Source organism: Magallana gigas, chromosome 3 (assembly GCF_963853765.1).
Source record: "Magallana gigas chromosome 3, xbMagGiga1.1, whole genome shotgun sequence".
Lineage (NCBI taxonomy): Eukaryota > Metazoa > Mollusca > Bivalvia > Ostreida > Ostreidae > Magallana > Magallana gigas.
This window is the reverse complement of record NC_088855.1, coordinates 5805001-5827523: the sequence shown is the minus strand read 5'-3', so window position 1 is coordinate 5827523 and position 22523 is coordinate 5805001. Positions and strand designations below refer to the sequence as shown.

The 22523-nt window shown below is 35.5% G+C and overlaps 3 protein-coding genes across 5 annotated transcripts in view; 1 reads left to right on the top strand and 2 right to left on the bottom strand.

Moving 5' to 3' along the window:
- Positions 1-1115: 1115 nt before the first annotated feature.
- Positions 1116-6026, bottom strand: LOC105331594 (transmembrane protein 143). 2 transcript variants are annotated; one of them, XM_011433857.4, is made up of 6 exons: positions 5930-6026; positions 5111-5286; positions 4313-4472; positions 3842-4033; positions 2872-3517; positions 1116-2646 (listed from the first exon to the last, which is right to left on the bottom strand). In XM_011433857.4, exons 1-6 carry the CDS (start codon positions 6002-6004, stop codon positions 2318-2320), a joined length of 1578 nt encoding a protein of 525 aa, XP_011432159.3. In that variant the 5' UTR covers positions 6005-6026; the 3' UTR covers positions 1116-2317. The 2 variants fall into 2 exon arrangements, with proteins under 2 accessions (XP_011432159.3, XP_065934314.1); XM_066078242.1 differs by lacking the exons at positions 5111-5286; positions 5930-6026 and adding an exon at positions 4998-5062.
- A 71-nt stretch (positions 6027-6097) lies between these two features.
- Positions 6098-10134, top strand: LOC105331593 (DNA replication complex GINS protein PSF2). Its single transcript, XM_011433856.4, has 5 exons — positions 6098-6256; positions 6693-6807; positions 7758-7857; positions 9648-9774; positions 9995-10134. The coding sequence occupies exons 1-5, from the start codon at positions 6167-6169 to the stop codon at positions 10112-10114; spliced, it is 552 nt and encodes a 183-aa protein (XP_011432158.1). The 5' UTR covers positions 6098-6166; the 3' UTR covers positions 10115-10134.
- A 1041-nt stretch (positions 10135-11175) lies between these two features.
- Positions 11176-22523, bottom strand: part of LOC105331592 (genetic suppressor element 1) — a 27936-nt gene continuing 16588 nt past the window's right edge. The window contains exons 3-15 of one of the 2 annotated variants that reach the window (XM_011433854.4): positions 17952-18167; positions 17428-17615; positions 16531-16679; positions 16234-16449; positions 15669-15875; positions 14952-15399; positions 14005-14695; positions 13472-13696; positions 13266-13334; positions 12984-13175; positions 12772-12894; positions 12513-12616; positions 11176-12331 (exon numbers count right to left, since the gene is read on the bottom strand). In XM_011433854.4, the coding sequence (XP_011432156.3) occupies positions 12236-12331; positions 12513-12616; positions 12772-12894; positions 12984-13175; positions 13266-13334; positions 13472-13696; positions 14005-14695; positions 14952-15399; positions 15669-15875; positions 16234-16449; positions 16531-16679; positions 17428-17615; positions 17952-18167 (2924 nt within the window). In that variant the 3' untranslated portion in view covers positions 11176-12235. The remainder of the gene's footprint in view (positions 12332-12512; positions 12617-12771; positions 12895-12983; positions 13176-13265; positions 13335-13471; positions 13697-14004; positions 14696-14951; positions 15400-15668; positions 15876-16233; positions 16450-16530; positions 16680-17427; positions 17616-17951; positions 18168-22523) is intronic. The other variant, XM_011433855.4, reaches the window with a different exon arrangement.

The window sequence follows — 22523 nt, the reverse complement described above, 5'->3', positions numbered from 1 at the left end:
TCGTTTAAAACAAATAAATATTGAATTCATTCCTTTAAAGAAGAAAAAAATGTTGCAGAGTGGAAGGTAAACAAATTATCCAAGGGAAACAACTTTGATTAAAGTATTACTATATACATGTACTTATCTTCTATGCCACCAATAATTAAAAGTAAACCTGCTTAATAACTACAGGCCTCTTTTCTCACTGTATCCTTAGCATAAACTTAGTTTGCCTTTTAGATACCTTTAATTTTAAGTTTAAATTCATATTCACTAAATGACCAATAGACCCCTCTCCTCCAACTATGACCCCAAGACATGAATTTCAGAATTTTGTTACATGTATAAGCTTCCATTATTGTACCATCTACTCAGATAGCTTGCTTGGTGTCCAAAAGAGGACTAATTGATGCATAATAAGACAGTCAAGATCCCCCCAAAACAATATCACCACCCCTGATCTGGGGGTCATGAAATTCACCAATCTATAAGAAACCTTTGCTCAGCATAACCAATTATTGGTACTCAGTTTCACTGCTAGATGCCTGGTAGTAGAGAAGAAGCTTTATGAAGAGCTGTTCCCTAAATGACCAGTAGAGCCACACCTAACAATCAACTACTGACACTTGGGCCATGAATGTCAGAACTTTTATACAAGTCTCCTTGCTCGTCCTGACCACTAAGTATAAGTTTGCTTACTATGTATAGACAATGGTATAAAAGAGGGCTCACAACTTACATGTACAACAGTGGTCACATGAAAATGGAGAGCAATAGATTACCTGAGTGACTTGGGTTATCTACAATTTGGATATACATGTATTGTACTTTGATTTATAAAACTACTTCATATGGCAATCATTTCTGATGTGAATGTAAAATGCAAGATACCACTCCTAGTAAATTTAAAAGTCTGAAAAATTCTAATGTTGAGAGAATAATTTAAAATTTGATTGTGTGATAAAATTGATTGATATAAAATTTATCTTACTGGTAGTTATTTAAACTTCTTATGAGGTCACAATAAGTTGTCAGAATTCAGGTTAAAAATTATGCTTGAAAATAAAGCAAAGCCTGTGATTCCTTTTAGAATTGTCACACCCACATGTATCATCAAAATAAATATACAAAACTTTGAAAGTACTTCATTTAATCACAGTATAACATTATTAAGATAAACAAAATGACAAATATTACAATTCATTACAATCAATAGCAGATCCCAACAAGCTTTTATTTATAATAATTAAATCATAACAAAATGCACCAATCATAAAATTCAGCTCATGTAAACTTCTACAGCCACTTTATTTCTTATCATAATCACACACTAACATGCATTTGTGGTACACATGTACAACATATTGGTATGTTGGAGTAGAATTCCAACTTCAAGTTTTTTCATCAGTTTTACACTTTGTAAATACATGAATCCTACATGCCCTTGTCAGTTTATAATGGTTAAGCAGTTTGAGGATATGTTGTGATAATTATCACAATCTTAAGAAGGTCTCATAAATAAAGAGTTGTGTTTAGATGTAGACTTGGTCTAGTGTTCTCATATCTCAGCTGAGGATAGCCAAGACAAAGTACTGCTTTTATTACACATAATGAGATATGATCTGTTTTCAGAGTGAAAAATCTTATAACAGTTGTTATTGAATCTTGAATGTACATGCCTTTACACACCAGAAATTACAGAAAATATTCATATGATAGCGGAGTTGTATACCAGGATAATGAAATTTATAAGAATCTTTTGTATTTACACTTACATGCATGCATATCACTTCATCCAATAATTGGATTAAAGAAATTATTACTTGTATCTACAGATACACTAATTCCGTTGTAAAAGTTTTTTTTTATCACAGTTGTAATGGTTAGGACTTAGATCTGCATGAAAATTTGTTCGAAAATGAATGCTTCAATCTACCATATTTTCTGCATCACCAGTTTATAATATTCAGCATCATTCAGGTATATCTGCCAATGTCACAATGCAGGTAGATGTAATAATACTGTATTTCTTATCAACTCCTTTTATTCTCTCATGGTTGGTACTGATATGTCAACTTAAATGTCTGATTTTATCACCCTAGTCAAATGTTTCACAAGTCAGCACATACAAAAAGGATCATTATTATGTCTTTGTTTTTTGCTTTTTAATTGCATCAATAATTTAAGTTTTCTTATGTAAAACAATACATATCTCTTAAATATTTAGTAATAACCTTGTTTTTTTTACACATACTTGACTAAGATTAATTGGGAATTTAAGGTACACTGTATCATACAGACGCAGTGTAGTTATTTCTTCCACTGACTAAGGGTATTATAAGAAACGAGAAAACCAGCCATACTTTTTGGACCTTAAATCCTCTTGTTTGTACTGTTTTTGTGATTCCAAAAATTCATCCCTGTCCAATCCTTCATTTAGAGCCACCTCATTGGCTCGTACAATGACAGAAAATGGCTGCCGTGGAAGATTTTTAATGGCTGCATCTAGTGGTAAAACAGAGAGTTTATCTTTGTGTTCTCTAAGAATTCCCAGATTTCTCAGGAGCTGCACAGCTTCAGATGAATCAAACTCTACTCGAACCCCTGTAACCTTGGAAACCCAGTCTTCTGCCCATTTGTTTATCACATCTTCAGTTGCTCCACCTGGAAAATACAGGCATGAACATGTTACTACAATGTCGGTAAATAATCTGATACGTTATAAAATCTTTGAGTCACTCTTGAAAGACAGTAAGTGTTTTGATAAACTTTTTTAAGATTAATTGGCTGTTGATAGTTATTGACAGCATTTCATTTACATGTGGTAGTTAACATTTACAGTTGGGGTACATGCATGGTTATATGGTAAGAAGTACAACTCTTGCTTACCTAGTTCAGCGATGACCATCTGGTAGTAGCCTGTGTCCTCCTGTCTGGCCCCAGGGGGTCTGTGGGACAGAATACACATGTACACTATCAGGGCCTCCTTGAATGTTTCATCCTGCGCTCTGTCCACCATCAGAGCCAAAAAGCCACGATTGTTAGCGACAGTCTTAAAATACGAAATCCTATGCAGGTCCTCTAAGTACTTCTTGCTTTTGCTGGTGTAGTTAAATAGCACTGCAGTTCCTGTGAGTAGTGAAGTTAACACAGTAGGGAGCACAAGATTCATGAAATATAATTTACTATAGGCTAGGAATAACGTGACTTCTCCCACAATGGTGAAGACCCCAGCAGCAGTGGACCCGGCCAATAAAAGCTTGTCCCTCACAGTCATGCCTGTCCGCCCCGAAGGGAGGAGCATCTCTAAAGACTTGGCAGGGATCTCCTTGAAACACTTGAGCATGATTTTGGGGTCCCCCTTGAGTCGACAGATGACCACCACTCTTTTGAGGTAGTCTGGTTTGGGTACTGACTTTGGTTGACTTTTTTTCTTGGAGAACAAAGTTTGGTACCAGGGCAGACTAACATCTACTTCTTCCTTCCCCAGGATCCACATGCTTAAGATATTGTAGTCGTTTTTGTCTACTTTCACCTGTAACAGCAATACATGATCTAGTATCAGTTGTCTTAATTGTAAACCTAAAATTGTTTCTAAGCAAACAGATGTATATTATTCAACAGAACTTATCGTTATCTCGGCGTATACTTAAATTATATGTATTTCCATTTATTTATACACATTGCATATACTGGTACATGTATATTTGATTTTCTATACAGTTCATTACCGGTATTTGTGAACAAAAAATACATGATTGATATTTGTTTTTAAGTCATTGCTAATCTTGGTTAAAGCAACTTAACTGTAAAAGAAATCATTCAATTAATGTTTTACAAAACTTGAATTTTTTTTTACCCTGATGCCTTGAGTTGTGTGCTCTCGTAGAGCTTTATGCACTGTGTCATCTGAGAGCTTGTAAAAATTGGCCTTCTCCATAACATCTTCAAGCTTCTGTAGGAGCCAAAATTCATTGTCCAGCCTTTCAGTTCTGGAAAACCTTTGAGATGGCAAGGTGTCTTTATCTGGATTAACTGGGTCAAATAGGGTCTGGAAAGAAGTATTATTACATCATTCCTTTAACTGCCAAAATTAAAAGCTGAGTAATGGGATTTTGCACACATGTGACGTAGAATAATTGCCTTTAAGTATTTGAAGTTTTGATTTATCTGACAGACTTTGAAAATTTGAAAACTAAACATTCAGCTGCTGATCAACTACATTCAATGATCTTTGCCCCTTCACCATGTATAAGAGCTAGGATAGCTAGGATACATCAGGGATTCTATCCAGATTTGTCCTCTTTATGTCCCTGACTGACTCTCCTACCTTGAGATCATTGAGGACACCATGGTATTCCTGAACGATGGCCGAGTCCAGGGCCACAGCAAACTCGTCAAACTTGCGCTGCTCAAGAGGGGTCAGGAGGTCCCTCTCCTCCATGATCCTCCGGATCAGGGTCCGTCTGGTGATAGGAATGTACTTCTCCCTGTCAAAAGCGCATAACAGATGAATCATACTGTTATCTGATCACAGAGAACATAACATTTAACAAAGACATACCAGTAATACCAGACTGTTTGATACAGTATATAAAATCCATAATTCACTGACATAAGTGACAACTACATTCACTTTATTTCATGCTTGGAAGAAAATTATTGAAAATTGTTCTTTAATATGCCATTTTATAATAATCATTGTAATATTTTACAAGTGCAACTCTTTTTCAATACTTTCCTTCTTTCACTTGTAAAAAGGTTAATATATATCTTGATATTGATTCTCATTCTTCAAATTCAAGTTGAAATAAGAAAAGGTGAAATGAGTATATTATGGTTATACTCTTGCTAACTCATTACCTTTTTAAAATCATTATATCCCTATTAATGCTTTTTTTTTTTTATACAACAACAAAATCAATACCTGATGCTCAATGTACAAATCTATCTCATGACAGATAACTGAGAAACCTCATACAAATCTCTCATGACAGATAACTGAGATACCTCACCTGTACAAATCTATCTCATGATAGACAACTGAGAAACCTTGCCTGTGCATCTTGTGATAGATAACCAAGATACCTATACAAATCTCTCATGACAGATAACTGAGATACTTCACCTGTACAAATCTATCTCACTGGGTTCCTGTTCCACTTTTGTCACAGCTCCTTTTGTCTCCACCTTGCTGTCAGCTGCCTTTGATTTCTCAATTTCTTTGGTCTTACTACTTGTGCTCATTGATACATATTGTGATTTTGTTATCACACTGACAAAAGGCACATTTTCTGTAACCATCTAGAATGGAATAACGGTAATTTAAAAATTAATTTACATTCAGCAAAATACCATTGAAACAAACACTGTCTAAGAATATTGAAGGTTCTATTTGTTATAAACAATTCACATATTAATTGAGATAACTGTGTTCACTTTTTAACATTGCACTGAACATTTGCTGTTCAAGAAAAAGATATTGATTTGCTGAGCTACATAATATAATATTGATATCATTTATTACAAAATTGGGCATAATGTGCATACTTAACCTTTCATTTTGAACAACAATTATACAGTGTGAATTTTAGATAAATTACAAGTTGCAATCTTTATTTATTTTCCCTCTTTTCAGAAAGATAAATGCATTATTTTAATAGAAATTTCTATACAAACTTGGTAAAGAGTAAACCGAAAATAAAAGTACTAAAGTACTTGATCAATTTCCCTACCATCCAATGCCAATCATACATAGATTAATCCGTGTGAAACTTAATTCCGAATTTCTATTTAAAAATGACAGTCAACATGTTAAAAAGTGAAAACATATCTTGAAGGGCAAGACAAGACATTCATTTTCAATACTAAGAACGTCAAAAATCATTGCTCTTATTACCTCTAACTAATAAAATGAATTGGTATAATTATTGAATGAAATAAATACCTGATTGATAGCAGAGTGGTGTTTGCCATGTCTTAAACAGCGTAAATGTTTCAATTTTAGAAAGTGGGCTGCCATGATTAGTTTCTGCAGGCCGACATCGAATGGTCGACATCGAATGGTCGAAGTTTTAGGCAAATGTTTGTTTATCATAAACGCGCAGATAACCAAGAATCTTTGACCTTGACATTTTATTTCCCGCGAAATTTAACTTCCTGCTAAAAATAAACAATAATATACATGGATCCATCAGAAGTAGAGTTTTTGGCAGAGAAGGAATTTGTCACAGTCGTTCCAAATTTTGCATTAGATAAAATTTATCTGATAGGGGTAAGTGATGGGTTTTGTATTTTCAATTTAAAGTTTAAAAAAAAATTTACAATACATATCAAAATCAAAATACCAGAATCAAATCGTAACCTCAGGCTATAATCCTGCTACTGATATCTTAAAAAATTGAACATTGTTGAATGGATTGATAGCCAAGAATGTCTGTTGTTTGTAGGGAGATGTCAGTGTGTTAATAAGGTTCATTACAATCTCTTGATTTATAGCTGTGTAGCTTGAATAAGTTATATCTGCATGTAGATTTATTAAGCCATTCAGAATAGCTTGATAAAGCTTAGCTTCAGGTCTGTAACTCCTGGTCTGAAAAAGACCCGTGAGCTACAGTGCCTCCCATAATAAAAGCAATGCAAATTAAAGTGCACAAAAAAAAAATGTAGGGAGACATATCTTTATTAACACCAGGTCTATCTGTTTGCAGGGAGACATTGGACCTTTAACACCTGGTTTACCTGTGCAGGTTCCATTATGGATGGCTGTGAACCTAAAGCAAGGACAAAAGTGTAGAATAGTCCCTCCTGAGTGGATGGATATTGGTCAGTATTATAGTGTCATAGGCATAGTCAGGAACTTGGGGTGGGGTCATATACCTAGCAGAGAAAGAGGCACAAACACTGCACACTCTTTACAATAAAAGGGTATAGATACACACCAAAAAGTACAAGCCAATAACAAGGGAAGGGGTTAATTTGAAAAATTCTGTGTAGAGGGAAGTATTTGCCCCCTGTTTTATTTTTGCCCCACTCGCTCTCGAATTGTCAGTAAGGGAATTTAATACTTGGTGAATTCCAATGTCTCAAATTATCTCTTTTTCTCTCTTTTAACACAACTGTGTCTGAGCGCATTCAAGACTAGGAGAAACCGTTTGCAAGTGTAGAAGGGCAAGAAAAAAAATGGGCAAACATAACCTGTATACAGCTTGTTCACAATAAGCAAGAAACCCCATAATATTTTGAACCCCCTCTCCAATAGCAATGAAAATTAGAGGGGGTTTCAAAATATCGCAGCCATAATATTTTGAACCCGGGGTTCAATATTTAATGGGGGGTTCAATATATCGCAGCAATATTTTGAACCCGAGTTCAATATATCGTGGGGTTCAAAATATTATATGACACTGGTACACCAAATTAAGTGACACCACAGACCAGTCCACACCACATAATGGAAACTCACAAAAAATGAAACATCATATAATTGTTACAATTAGTTATAGATAAAAAATGATAAATAAATACAGGTTACTATCAGAAATTGAAGGCACACATTACACTAATAGACAAAATCACTTACCACATAAAGGCAATTACATTACAATAGAATATTTATATCATTTGTGAGTAATTATAATAACATACAAGTATGTTTAATTTGAATATATGTTTTCAGGTTATGATTGCATTGTAATTTTAAGGCCTATACTTTTATTCTTTGTCAAGTTTCTTTCATTTTATGTGTCTGCCTAATGTCTTGTTTTTCCTTTTAGACCGCCTCCAGGACAAGAAACAAGAAGAAACAGATTCTAAATTTTTCACAAAAATGCCATGTGACCATTACATTGAAGTTACCCAGCTGTTACTGAAAAGGTTGGAAGCAGATAGCATATTCTTTTTTTAATGCACCTGCCCGTGTCCCTACTGGTATATTATTATCTGTCAAAATGAAAAGCCCCCTTTTCATTACCGTATTACGAATAATAAATAAATCACAGAAAATTTACTTATATGATATAATTGATATTCTATTGGTGAATGCCAATATTTCTTCTATAGAATGCATTATTTTGAGGAAAGTAATGACTATAAATTTTAAATTTGTTTTTTACTGATTACCCAGTATGTAAAAAGACTTTCTTCTGAGAAATATCAAGCTTTAATTTTACAAAACTGACCTCAAGTGCCTGTTCTTGCTTATTAAATTAGGAATATTATATTGTTATTAATTATTACCGGTATTTCCGTATTTAAAATATTATTTTGAATTCTCATTTAATGATAGTAAATGAACTTTTGAGCTTTATGCACTCAGCATTTCAGTAGATGTGTACTTCTCATACATGTAAGTTTGTGCTAGGTTTCTTTTCCACATGTACCATTATAGTGGCTTGTACTTCAGATACTCACAAATAAATACACGTTACTATCAGAAATTGAAGGCACACTTAATGTACGATTTGGCCTCAAATATAGCCTTTTGCAAACATCAGACATTTTCAATATTATACAATATTAAGTTTAAATATAACCAAAGAAACGCAAATTACACAATCACCATGCTCTAAGAGTCTTAATTATCTTACACGCCATCATTAAAATATTCAGGTTTTGTTAGGGATATATAGGGAAGTAGTTAGTATATGATAAATAATTGGATATTTGACTATTTGAACCACTCTAAACCAAAGACATCCAATCAAAATTATATTCTACAGGTATTGTAGTACACGTTTACATTGAATTAGTTTTGGTTTAACGTGGTCTTTGTACTGAAAATTAGACAAATATTTCAATTACATGTAGTGTCTTTTTTATTACAATCATGTCTATAGCCATATATATATTGAAAATGCATCTGCTGAAAAAGTTAGATGCGTGGCCTATTGGTAACGCGGAGGTATTTTTGATTTTGTTGTTGCTGGATCGAATCCGCTAAGTAGTAATTTTTTTTCACTTAAATTGAAATTGAGTAGAGAGGTTAAGTTACATGTATCTATTCTTCTGGGTTTTTTTAAATTATCTTGTTTAATTCAGACTGAGTATGAGCATACCCAATATATAGATCTCTTCATTAACACTTTACATGTACTCTATTTATACTTGGATCCATTGCATTTTGCTTGAACTTATCACGGTTCAGAATATCAACTACTGTTATACACAGAGTTTCCCGAATTAATGACAAATCAGTTGTTACAGACACCACTATAAAATCAGTACAGTGTATCCAGGTTTCGAAAATCATATTGCGACATATAGGTACCTGAAGCTATTTTTAGTAACAGGTACTTTCTTTCCAAACACAGGTGTAGGCGAAATAATGGGAAAAGGCGCTATACCTCTTTTCAACAAAAAAATTATATCTTCACATTATTTTACTGACAATGCTAAAAAAAAACTTTCATGATCTAATATCAATTTTTGTTTTAAAAAATTACCTGTACTTTATTTCTATTCAAGCAAGGCATCTTGATGTTACTAAAATGACATGTATTATTTTCACATACAAGTTAGAATTTTCATTTTCTGAAGACTGTTGTAGGAAAACAGTTTGAGCTGTAAATATTAGTGTAAATCTTTATCATTATTTAGTTATTTTGTGTGATTTTTGCTTCAGTCTTGGTTAACTGCCTAATTCAAGTTATTGGGATACATTTCAGTGCCACAGATGACATCCCTCATGCCGATGAAATTCGGACTCTTGTGAAGGATATCTGGGATTTAAGGATCGCCAAACTACGAAGCAGTATTGATACTTTTGTGAAGAGTGATGCCACACACGCTAAGGTGTGATCAATATCCCATTGTCTTTAATCACTGATGTAAAACATGGACGTAAACTGATTTTAGATTCATTTCTTACCTGATCAAGAGTATGCCTCACATGTAATTCCTTGTTGAATGATAGACAACCCTTAGCCTGTTCTTGTCTTCTTTCTGTACTCATGTACATTATTACTGGTATGCAATATTTGATGTTTTATTAAATACTTGTTTTACATTTCAGCTGAACTTTTTGACATTGATGGAACTGAATACTGTGCGGCCCTTCCTTACGAAAGCCTTAGATCAAATGCATGTTTTACGATCTAATAATAATGGAAGAATTCAATCAACTCAGGAATAATAAATTATTTATTTTTATAAGATGTGTTGTTTCTTCTTTATGAAGTCTTGTTAAAGCTTCTGATTATATAGTGGTACTGTAAGGATTGCTTCCCTTTGTGTATCATTTGATGGATTAAAACTACATTTGTTGTGGCAAACATTTATCGCTACCCCCTTGGGTGCCAGTATCTGATTTATTTTTTGCAGGAAATGCCCATATTCCGAGTTGTATGAAAAAAGTGCTCACATAACCAGTCCAAATAAAACCAGACGCTACCTTTTCACTTTATTTCACATTAAGAAGGACTGGCTTTAACTAGACTGAACTTCTAACCAATATCAGTGTGTGTTCCCCAACAAGTAATAATAGATTTCAATTTTCTCTGTCTGGTGTATTGTATTGTAGGACTTTCGGATTGTAAATATCCAAATTAGAAATTCCTTTTGACTATAATAATAGTTACAATACAGGAAATTTTCTTGCTGTAAAAAGAATATTTCTATAGTCGGGTACCTATATTTTTTGTATCTACATCAAAAAAAGCTACGGGTACTCATGGTATTGTTGCTTAAGGTGGAATAGACACCTCCATGTTGTGACATTCTATTTATTGAAATAATGAAATTGAGTTTATTTCATAGTTTCTTTTCCAAACTTGTCATCTAAAAGCGTAGCACAGTGGGTTAGAAGAATCACTACAATCTGTAAGTTATGAGTTCAAATCCCGATGAAGATTTTAAAATTTTCACCTTTCCAAAGATTTTTAAAACATTTTTAAAAATTAAATATGGTTAAATTTGAAAAAACTTAACTTTATGAAAGTATGCTAAATGTACTGGTACTTTAATCCACATTAGTATGGACAGATGTCCCATACCACCTTAAAAAGCGGGAAAATAATTGTACTAATAATGTATTTTGTCATGTGAAATCTTGTCGAGTCGACCACTTCCAGATTACAGGTTGCACATAATTTTCATTCCATTTGGTCTGCATTCCAGTTACCATTCTTGTGTAAATTTTCCATCAAAAGCATCAGAAATGTGTTCTTGATTTATTAAAGAAACATAGACAAAAACTACATTTTCTTTGATTTTTATTTTTTTGTTCACTCTTAATAGTAAATACATTTGTTGGTATATATATATATGGTGGCATGAGCATGAACAAGTGAGAATTAAAAACTAACTGATGATTACACCCAATGTTAAGCAAAAATTAATGCGATTGACAGAGATTTTACTAGAAAGCCTCATTCTCAGTACATCTCGGTAATCAGCGTTCATAAAATAAACCCAGCAGTAAAAACAGATCATTATTATATTGTATTCCCTACAATAAACTCTCAGTAATTCAAAAACATGGTTAAATTTCACTCAGTTGAATAGATTTTAGTAACATATTTTGCAGGTTGAATTTTTATATTATGGAATCTTTCTTTATATTCACTTCTGATTGTCAGTGAGGTAAAATATTTTTTTAAAGAAATGCCCATAAATTTAAGTGAATTTTTTCTGTACAGCACTGTATGTAAAGTTACAGCATTTTACAAACCATGACTAAGATCAGCACTATTGGTCATATCAGCAGTAAAAATGCATTCTTGCCACTGCAATCTATTCCATAATAGAAATTAATACACAAAATTTTGCCATGATGAGAATACAGACTCTTCTGTTGAAGAAGATAGAAAAGCTATAAAATAAAAAGGACAACTTAGAGACATTTTCAAAAAATAGCATACCGGTATAATATTCTATAAAAGGAAATGCGACCAAGAATGGTCATGTAGAAATCTTTGAGTACAATGCTACATAATCACAAAAACTGATTAATATATGTCATAAAAAAACAAATAAATAAAAACATTGTATGCAGTACAGAGAGATGTCCGAGTTCTGCTGTCACTAACAGAAACAATGACGTTTCCTTGTCAGCACATCAATTCTCCACATAAAGAAATCCCGTCATATTTTGAGTACCAGCACTTTTTTCCCCTACACAATGGCTTAAGTCACATTTTGGCCATCCAATTCTTTTATTCATCACTACAGTATTTTTCAATTTGATGCAGTCCCAGAATTCCTCCCTGACCACGTTCCACGAGATCAGTAACGAGTCCCTCGCTGCAAGAGATCACTAGTGTAGATCCTTCAGGCACCTTTTCAGTTTGTCTATTGCACTTTGAGTTTCCACTCTTTTCTCGTTCATTTCCTTCTTTGAATTGAGCATCTCCTGTAAACAGAAGAAAATTCAAATTTATGTTCTGTATACAACCTTGTTTTTGTTTGGAATGCTAACTTGCTAACTGTTAATGATAACTTACAGACTCTCACCTTTAATTGTTAAGTAATTGTTAATGTTAACTTACAGACTCTCACCTTTAATTGTTAAGTAACTGTTAATGTTAACTTACAGACTCTCTCTGCTGCAGGGACTTGGCAGTAATCAGCAAGTGACTGTTCTGGGATTGAAGCAACTTGTACTTTTCTTGCAAAACTTTCTTCTCTGTAATTTGTTCTATTAAAAACAAAAGCAAAATTTGTTGCATACATGATAGAAATTAAAATTCATAACATTGAATATTTGTAATACTGGGCTTGTTATATTCAAGGTTTATTTTGCTGATGAGGAAATTTGATGAATGAAATTTAAAATTTTCTCATAGATCTGACCGGAGAGATAATTCTGGTAGGACTGGATGACAGAGCTAAGTCCTGGCCAGCGTGGAACTGGCTGTTCCCCATCGCCGGCATCACTTCCTCCAGATAGACATTCCAAACTTCCCATTTTCATTTCTGAGAAGATCAAACACACATAGAGATAAAATATATTTCTCTGTAATATCATGAAAAAGATATACACCTTAATGATAGGGAATATGTACCTCGATGCAAAGCTTTCCGCTGTGTGGATAGGAGAACAGATTGATGGAATTCTTCAGCGAATTCTCGACAAGCATCCTTATTTGGAGTTTTTGACATCAGACCATAGCCTAATGTCTTTGACTCCATTTTCTTTCCCTTCACACGATTCTTATATGCAGAATCTGTCAAGCTCATCCTTCTTTTCTTTGATCCTGAAATGATACAACAATGGCTACTTATAACCGCTATGAAAAATGAAATGCATGTAACATACTACACTGTGGACAATCTAACAATTGTACCTGTCTGAGAATCTTCTGACAGCCTTCGTTTCCTTTCCTCCTCACAAACATGTTTGATCTGCTCCAATTCTGAAAGAGAATCAAAGAGAATGTTAACAAAAATGAGAATTTCAATAAAATTGTGTGCGAGTAAAAATATTCACATATTTTGGGTTCAATGTGAGGACTTGGGTGTGACAATCAGGATGAAATTTCCATGAAAGTACCTTTTTTCTTATTTTTGTCCACAACAGACAGGTGGAAGCTGTTAAGAAAAGAGCATTTCTCTGGGAAGTCTTGGTCCTGACACATCTGCTCCGAAACAGACCGGGGAGGGGTAGACAGATTGCTGATCTCACCTTGGTCGGATTCCCCACTCTCCAGCTGTACTGGGGACACGCTGCGCTCGTGGTGCAATCGACGCCGACTCCTCAGCCTCTCAAAATCAAGCTCTGAAAGAACCCATGTATTCTATTTTACTTCTTGAAATATAATTATTTTTTATACACAGGCAATCACAAAACATAGTTTATCTTTTCTTGAAAAGTTTCAAAAGAATTGGGATCAAGAGAGAATGTTTAGAACAAGTGGATCATTTTGAGGTCAATAATTTTCGTAATACAAAACCAATCTTTTTGTAAATAGTAAAATTCTTGGCAGTTTCCTTCCCAAGTTCCTTTAAAAGAAAATTTTGTAGTCATAAACACAGTATCATAAATTTCACAAATACTGTGTTGCAAATTATATCCTTGAGGTTTACCTTTTTTGACTCTTAGTGATGTCAGACCAATTGTTTCCAGAAAACTCATTTTCTCAGGGTTTTCATCCACCGGCAGAGATGGGCCGCTGGTGATCAAGAGTAGTCTTCCTTTTTCTAACTCTTCAGCATCCTCCTCCTCATCGCTGTCTGTGTAGTAAGGGTCCAGAGCCCTCTTCTTCTTCAGCCTCTGCTCTTCCAAGTCCAAACGACTACGGAGGGCTTTCTGAGATTCTCGATGAGAATGTGATGAATGATTTGTTGATTTGCTGAGTTTATGACTGTGTTGATGATTCAACGACGATGAAATAGAGTGAGAATGCACAGAGTGGTTGCCCTTTTTACTGTCCTCGTGTCTCCCAAGACGTGCCTTGTCCTGTCTGAGTTTATGGTCGTTTGAGCTGGAGGAATCGTTGTGTTTGTGATGAGAATGGTGAACATCTTCTCTGTGCTTATGTTTGTGAGAATCACTTTTGTTTCTTTGGTCACTATGGCTTTTAAAGCTGGATGAGAATTTTTCCACATCAGTTGTTCCTGAATGGTATCCATTGGTTAAACTTTTGGTATCAAATGGTCGGAAGAAATTGCTATCTGATTTGGAGTTTCTGGGCTCGGTGGATGAATGGGTAGTGGAGGCACTGCGGTCCAAGGAATGCAGCTGAGTATATCGAATGTCTTGTCCATCGCCAGACATCTACAAAAATCAACATTTTTAACAAAGTGTGACTTGTGAATGAATGGGTAGAATATAAATGAATACTGAAATTATATTTTTATATGTTTAACTTCATTTAAAAATCAACAATGCAATCATTAGGTGTTCATTTTCTTCATGAATACAATGTATATATTTTAATTTTACATGTAAATTATCTTAAAAAATAAAACTTTATTCATCATCTGTTTAAAGTTTAACCAAACAATCTCAGCGTGTTTTATTGAATACTGACCTTTGGACCTGTGCTGAACAGCTGTGAGTATTTCTCGTCTCTTTTATAGCTGTGTTCCAAGTTACTGGGCAAGGGAACACTGCCCCTCTCACCGTCTCGCACTGACCGCTCGGGCTCCAGCCCCTTGTCAGAACGACTGTCCTTTCTGTTATGTAGGTCTTTAGCAGTTCCCTGGGTGATGGAACCAAAACGAGACATCCCCAGTTCCTCAGCTCTTGGTAACCTATGGAGATCCCCACTCCCCTGAGATCCACTCCTATCTTTTCGAGATCCTTCAGAAATATGGCTGTAGTAATGAGCTTTATCTCTTTCATAGTCTTTCTCTCTTTCCCTGTTTCTTTCCTTCTCCCGCTGAAGTTCTTTGTCTTTCTCTCTTTCTCGCTCAATTTCCTTTTCTCTTTCTTTATCTCTTTCTAGTTCTCTGAATCTTTCTTCCTCTAGTCTTTGTCTGACAAAAATAAAACAACTGTTGACATTTTCCATAATTTTGCATTGTAATTATGAATCATCAAAATAGAAGGAATTTCATTGATGATTTCATTGTATTGTAAACGAGGTAGATTCGGAGAACTGGCAGTATCCTAAATAAGGTTACTGATGTTTCATTAGGCCAAACGACCAAACAAAAACCATATAAAGCAAGCAATAAAAATTTCCTTTCACTGTATCAAAGTAAGTAAAACACGACCATTAGAGGTGACAGATGGTGAAACTGACCTTTCAGACAGGGAGGAGGATATGTGATCTTGCAACCGGGAAGCAGAGGAAGCAAAGGGATACTGCTGGTGTAATAATTCAGGGGGGTACCTCCCAGAGGCTAGCAGGGGGTGGACCCCCGATGGGTGTAGCATCCCCGGGGGTGCAAAGGGCAGGTACGGGGGCTGTAACATCCTGTACCGCTCCAACAGCAGAGGGTCATCAAACCTACAAAGGTAGAAAAATCATAGTCACTTTATAAATCAAAAGGTGGTTTTGACAAATCATAATGTCTGCTGTTGCAGGATCAATAATCTGAATGTACAATATTGTAAATTACTAGGTGTAAATATTCTTAATACAAACATGTCCTTAAATACAGCCCACATACATCAAAATTAATAATTTTCCCAGCTTCAATTACCAAATTAAAGTTCCTGAAAATAAACGTTGAGATTTACAATAACTTGATCTGGTCACTCATTCATTTCTAACTTTCCTTGTTTAAGGTTTACCTTCATATTTGGTGAATATTTTGTATATACCTGAGAACTGGTTGTTCACATTTATTTTTTTATGTACATACCTGAAAGCGGGGTGGGGAAAGGGGTGAGGTGGGAGGAAAGCAGCAGGGTAGGCAGCTGAGTAGGCAGCTGCTGTTGCTGGGTCAAGGCCAAAGGCTGTGGGGGGTATCTGGTGTCGAAGGTCATCCCCCGGTCTGTAAGGCTGGAACCCTCGGCCAAGGCCGTCCTCTCTCATCGCGGCCGGTGAAGAACTGTGAACAGAGTGGGGGGTCATACGACTGAAAGGAAACAAGCACCTGTCAAAAAGGTTCATCAAAAGTGTTAAAAGGTCAAGGCACCAAATCGGAAACACTTAATACCTTCTTGAGATGGAGAGATCTTTGAGTGAGTTTCGATCATCGTCTCGATTTGAATGAGTGGACTGTGGGCGCTCTCGCTCCTGTTTCAAACTCATGGCCTCGTACATCGAGGAAGCAGTGCTCTGTACTGAGTGCGCTCGCTCAATACTCTACAAAGTCAGACAAGATAAAGGTACAGAAATATTCAAACATAAATAATATACTTTTACTAAGTAGTCATGTATACAATATGTATCTATTTGTGAAAGGTGATGAATAAGATATATAACTACTTTGAGTAATCCACATCCTTTAAGCATCATCTCAAAATTTTCACTGAAAGACAAGAGTTTTATAAAGTGGTCACTCCGCATTTTTCAGTTTCTCAGAGCCGTTATTCCCGGCACTTCAGCTCTGTATGATTTTAGTCAGTAAATATGTATGCTCTATAATTTGTCAGTTGTTATCTGTTTTCCTTCACCTTCTTGTCTTATGACAGAGACAAAATACCCTGTAATTGAGGCTATACATCAGGGATCGAGGACTAGTGGGGCCCCGAGGCCCGTGGTAAGTGACAGCACTCGGTAATTGGCTTTGGCTTAGGACTGTTTCAGAGCAATTATCTGAAGTCAGATTCCTCTCATAGACAGGATAATGCCCTGTTTATATTCTCTAGCTTTGTCACCAGCGCTTCTTGTAATGACTAATATCTCTCTATCATGTGACCAAAGGGAGATTTGTAACCAAGATCAGTTTGTCATAACAGAACTCATTTAAAATAGGAAGCTTATTGGAGAAAAAAAGAACAGTTTTACAGTTTATTCAATTTCTGATGATAAATAATTCTATAAATTGCATATTGAAGGAGTTTGAATTTCTCCAATGGACCTTTTCTTGAGTTAAGTATATGGTGTATACCTGTTTTGTTTCTGTGCTGGGAATTGTGGGATGAGCTTGAGTGGGCGCTATGGTAACCACCGGTGGTGAGGTCAGTGATGAGGAGTGGCTGTTGTAGACGAGGGGCGGGGGTCCTCGTTTGGGGGTCACCGCCCGGGGACTGACACTAGAGCTGCCTGGCTGAGAAGTATGACCAGGAGTTGTGTCCTCTACAGGGAAAATACATGAATGAGAGTCCTTCTTCCAATCATAATGTAAAGTCTACTCACAAATATTTACAAATTCTTCATTCCATTTGTATAGAAAACAAATCCTTCATTCCATTTACTCACATATAAACACAAATCTTTAAAAAAAAATCATTTATGCAAGAAATTAATGAAACGAATTTAATAATTTTTGATGGACTTGTCATTAAAAAAATTGCTTAGAGAAAACTTAATCAATTCACATTAACTAATTAAATCATTAATGGGAAACACAATGGGGTCTATACAAGAATTAAAATGACTCTGTTATCATTTTGAATTAAGTCATTTAATTACCTGGGTCTTTCGCCTGATGTGCAAGTTTTCGGAGTGCCGCAGCGAAGCTGGCGGTGCGCGTTGCACTCATGGCTGAACTAGCACTGACAGAGGTGACACCGTTACTAGGAGAAACCTGGTTCAGCGGTGGCACCGTCGCGGTGTTCCGAGACAGCTTGGAGGCCGCAGGACTCATCATTGTTGAAATTGAGGGTGGTTTCGCTCCTGGTTGCAGTCCTACAAAAATATTACGCCGACTCATAAGTCTCAAGCTTGAGTACAATACAGGTAACTACAGTTCAATTTGCAGTTTGACTGCAGCAGTACAACTACATGGAGTAATAAACTAATGGTGCTCTTGTACTACATTGACTAATAAACTGATACAAGCATTACCAATTTTTAATGCAAGTAGACACAAAGAAATGAGAACCTCATTGTTAAGAGGCTTGTTTACAATAAGATCTAAGTTTACAGTCATCAAAAGGTGTTAACTATGCAAGTTCTTTCACAGTATCAAATCCACATCAAATTGATTTCAAGAATTGGTGTGCCTTACTCCACTCCATTTAATTACTTGGCTTACACTGTATAAAAGGATGATTCTGGATAATCAAGACAGCAATAAAAGTCAACATTTAAGACAAACAGTCTTCCCCAGTATACACAGAGCCGGCTCAATGTTTAATAGGAAGCAGTTTGCCTGTCATTTCACACACAGCAGCATGTTCTGTTAAATAGGTCAAAAGACTCAATTCCAATAGCTACCATATGTTAGGCTATCTCACCAAAAAATATAATAATGTGCATTTTTCTGGCCCACTGAAATGATCTCACAAGCAGTTTTTGTTCCTGCTGCTGCAAAAAACACAGTGATACCTAACAAAGCATGGGAAAACAAAATCGTATCTGTCAGTTTCACAACTCGTTAAAGACGCGCAAACAAGACGCAAGGTCTTTGGAGCATGAACTGCCAAATTCATATAAGTGGTGTTCCTTCCCACACCAACAGATTAATGGAAACGGTGAACTAATTTATTGAACAATTACAGAGTGAATCTTATCTGTCATAGAGATTCTCTTTGTAAAGTTGATACACACATGCCTTACTGATCAGTAAATAATTTGTTGATAGTGAATACGACAGGCTTGGACTATGAGGGATAAGTCATGCTGATTTGAATTACATGGAATATGCTATTGATAACTTCTGTCAGCCCTAATTATCATCCATTGAAGTCAGTCGGCAGAAAACAAGCTTGTCCTTTCTGCAGAATCTACTGTTGCGCTGATGTGATCTGACAGGTTGGGTAAACTGCATCTGTATCCCTTCAGCTGTCTGATGCCATCATAGCGTTGTGTACAACTCTGCCAGCCCTTGTCAAAGCCCCCCACCCCCTCCCAGAGGTCACAGTTTTTTAGTTTTCTTTAATTTTTACTTATCCTTGATTTCCACAATCAAGGGAGGGGGAAAAATAAGATGACTTTTTCTGTTTCATATGCATTTAAAGACTTGTTTAGATGTAAAATATAAACTGCCAGTTTTAATGGTCACAGAGTACATTGCATGGACAGGTATGCCTTCACAGGTGAGAAAGTACATGTTCATTTCTGGCTATTCACAGGCCTTCTCTGTAAGACACTGTACTTTCAACATTACAACCTACCGACCACAACTTCCCCCTCCCCCTTATTAGCTGGCATTATCCCTCAGGTCAATATCAGAACCAGCTGCAAGGTGCCTGTAATTAGACAGGCGGTAGATTTATCATCAGTTCTACCTGTTGTTTCTGACTGTCTCATCATGGCTCCTCACAACTCCTCCAACAATCCCACACAGAGAGAGAGAGACAGCCTTCATGTCAGCTCATTACACAGGTGGATTCCTTAATGTTGTTGTCATTCAACCAATCACTTCTCCTTTTATTGAATAATTCTGATTCTACTTTAACCCTTTATGTGAGTTGGGCCAATTTTTGAATAATGAAATATTTTCAGGTCTGTTTTTGTATGTTTAACAGGTATGAGTTGGGTTTCCCTACATATCAAATTCTCACCCAGTCATACAGCAATAAAAGACCAATATATATCTTCTCCAGTCTACGGCATCAGAATTCTAATAACCTTGTCACCTGTTTGTTTACCCCCTATAGGCTTCACTTACCTGGGGAAAAACACAGGGGTGATCCCTCAATCTTAGAGGCCCAAAAGATTGACACACTCAGTCCACAAATCTCTACCTCCTTCTATCCAGCTCTAATGAAAAAGTTTATCATTTCAATCACTTAGGTGAAATATTTTCACTCTTAAAAAACCCTTTGTTGGTGTATTCTAATATCCAGCATTATAAACAAACAGCGAGGCAGAATGGGGCAGCCTCTGCTAGTATTTAAAGCTTTTAAAGCTATGTAAACACACTGAACAGAAAAACCAGTGTAGTATTGTCCACTCCATATAACAGTTACATACAAATTACCCCAGACTCTTTGTGGGTGTAGGGGCCGCCTCATTGTCAATACAAATCACCTGTTTAACGGCCACAAGCATCACCTGTGTAATGACTGGTGTCTAGAACTGTCCCTCACTACACAAAGATACTCAGGACCTACTCTTCTTGGCTGCTGATGTTGATTTTCTATGATTTAATGTGGGATAAACTCATCTTCAAGTTGATGCATCTTATCAAAATGACTGGTGTGAAATATAAAAATAAAGGAGAATTTAACAAGTTTTTCTATACTTCATCAATGTAGAAATTTACTTTTAAAAAAATTTCTATAATTTAGACCTATCTTTCAAAATATCATCATATCATGCTTATTTTGAGTGAGAATTTGATCATTTTAATTTTTAGTGTAAACAAACCACATAACAATAGTATGGTACTTTGTAGTACTGTAGTCTAGAAACTCAATTTTACAAATTGTTGTATTAGGAAAAGATTAATGAATTTGTGTCTAATCCTTTCGACATTTTTTTATTTATTATAAATGAAGTACGTTGAATAAATGTTCAAATAGCTGCTGACTGGATTTTTCACACAGCAGTAAATATTACAAATGACAGCCTTCTCATTTCATATTGTTTGACATTTACTCAACATCTAGCTGTGACATATAACCTGTTTCAACAGTTGGATTGAATTGGATTCCTATTACCTCTCCCCACATGACTACTCGTATTAAATGCATATTGTTTATTTATTATTTTGTACATAGGGAATGAAATACCCTATTTACAAATAGTACTGACAATGAGTTTACAGATAGTAATCATGAAGACTTTTTCTTTAGAGGGCATTAATAACACCCCACATGGTCACTGCAAGGTCATCTGAAGGTCATCAACTTTTATCTATGTCCTTATTGAGGAGACAAGGGAAGTAACTGATCTGCTGCACTAATGTGATAACCAGATTATGCAATGGCGTCCCAGTGAGAAGATATCTGTGAACAATGAAGACAGCTGACAAACAGGGAAGGAAGCTTTGCTGTGAAGTGCCCGTTCAGGTTCCAATTGCCTGATCTTCAAGTCAAGAGGCATCTAAAAGCTTCCTTGATTGTCCAGAATAAATAGGGAATATTTTAGTGAACCAGTTTCACCATTTTCATCTCCTTCACATCACAGACTCTATATATAGAGATTAAAACTTGTCTTTATCAAGAATACAAGAAACTAGAAGTAAAGACTAAAAAAAAGATGTATCTGTGAATTCCAATGGAAAACCAGATGTTTCTAAAATGGATAAAAATGAACCTGTTATGTGTGCAAAATACTCATATATGAAGTGAGGAACTGTTCATTGTTTAGAACAATACAATAAGAGAGTAGGATCAAGGTGTAAAAACAAAGATCTCTTATTACCGTACAACCTTTGATAAAAATAAGTTTCAAAGGTTCTGTTTCAGAAGGGTACTTTGGTATGCATATCTCTCAAGTGTTTGCCTATCAGTAGAGATTTGATTGTTAAATGCTGGTCTAATGGAGCAGATTGATCAATACTTCTCAATACGACTCTGACCTCCTGAAGATTCTGTCGACTGTGTGTGATTCACACTGGCTCACACAGAATTATTCAAAGCTAATATGCAGCCAAAAAACAGATGCTTTTAACAAGAATATCCCAAGACCGCATTAGCATAATTTTAATTTTTGTCTTATTTCTCATGATGTAATCACGTTAATGTTGACAGCCTGAGGTTAAAGGGCACAACCTTGTGATCCCTTGCTTGACAAAGATTTCGGCGCCCACATCAAATTTACATATGTAGCACAAGTAAGTTGACATCTCCTTAATTAAACCACAATGCAAGCTTTCTTATTCTTCTTTGGAGTCTTGAAGACTGAATATTTACAGTAGGAGACTGCACAAATCATTCTGCGGGTTCTGAATTTTGGTTCATTATTAAATCATGCTCCTTGATGCATGGCTTGTATAGTGTCAATTCCAATGACCTTGCAGCCTCCAGAGTCTGATTAACATTTATAATTAATGAGTGTATGAAGGTATGGTCATGACATTTCTATATCAATTAATTTGAATCTTTAACAAGGACATTATCACAAGTAAGTTAGCCATCATTAACATGTTAA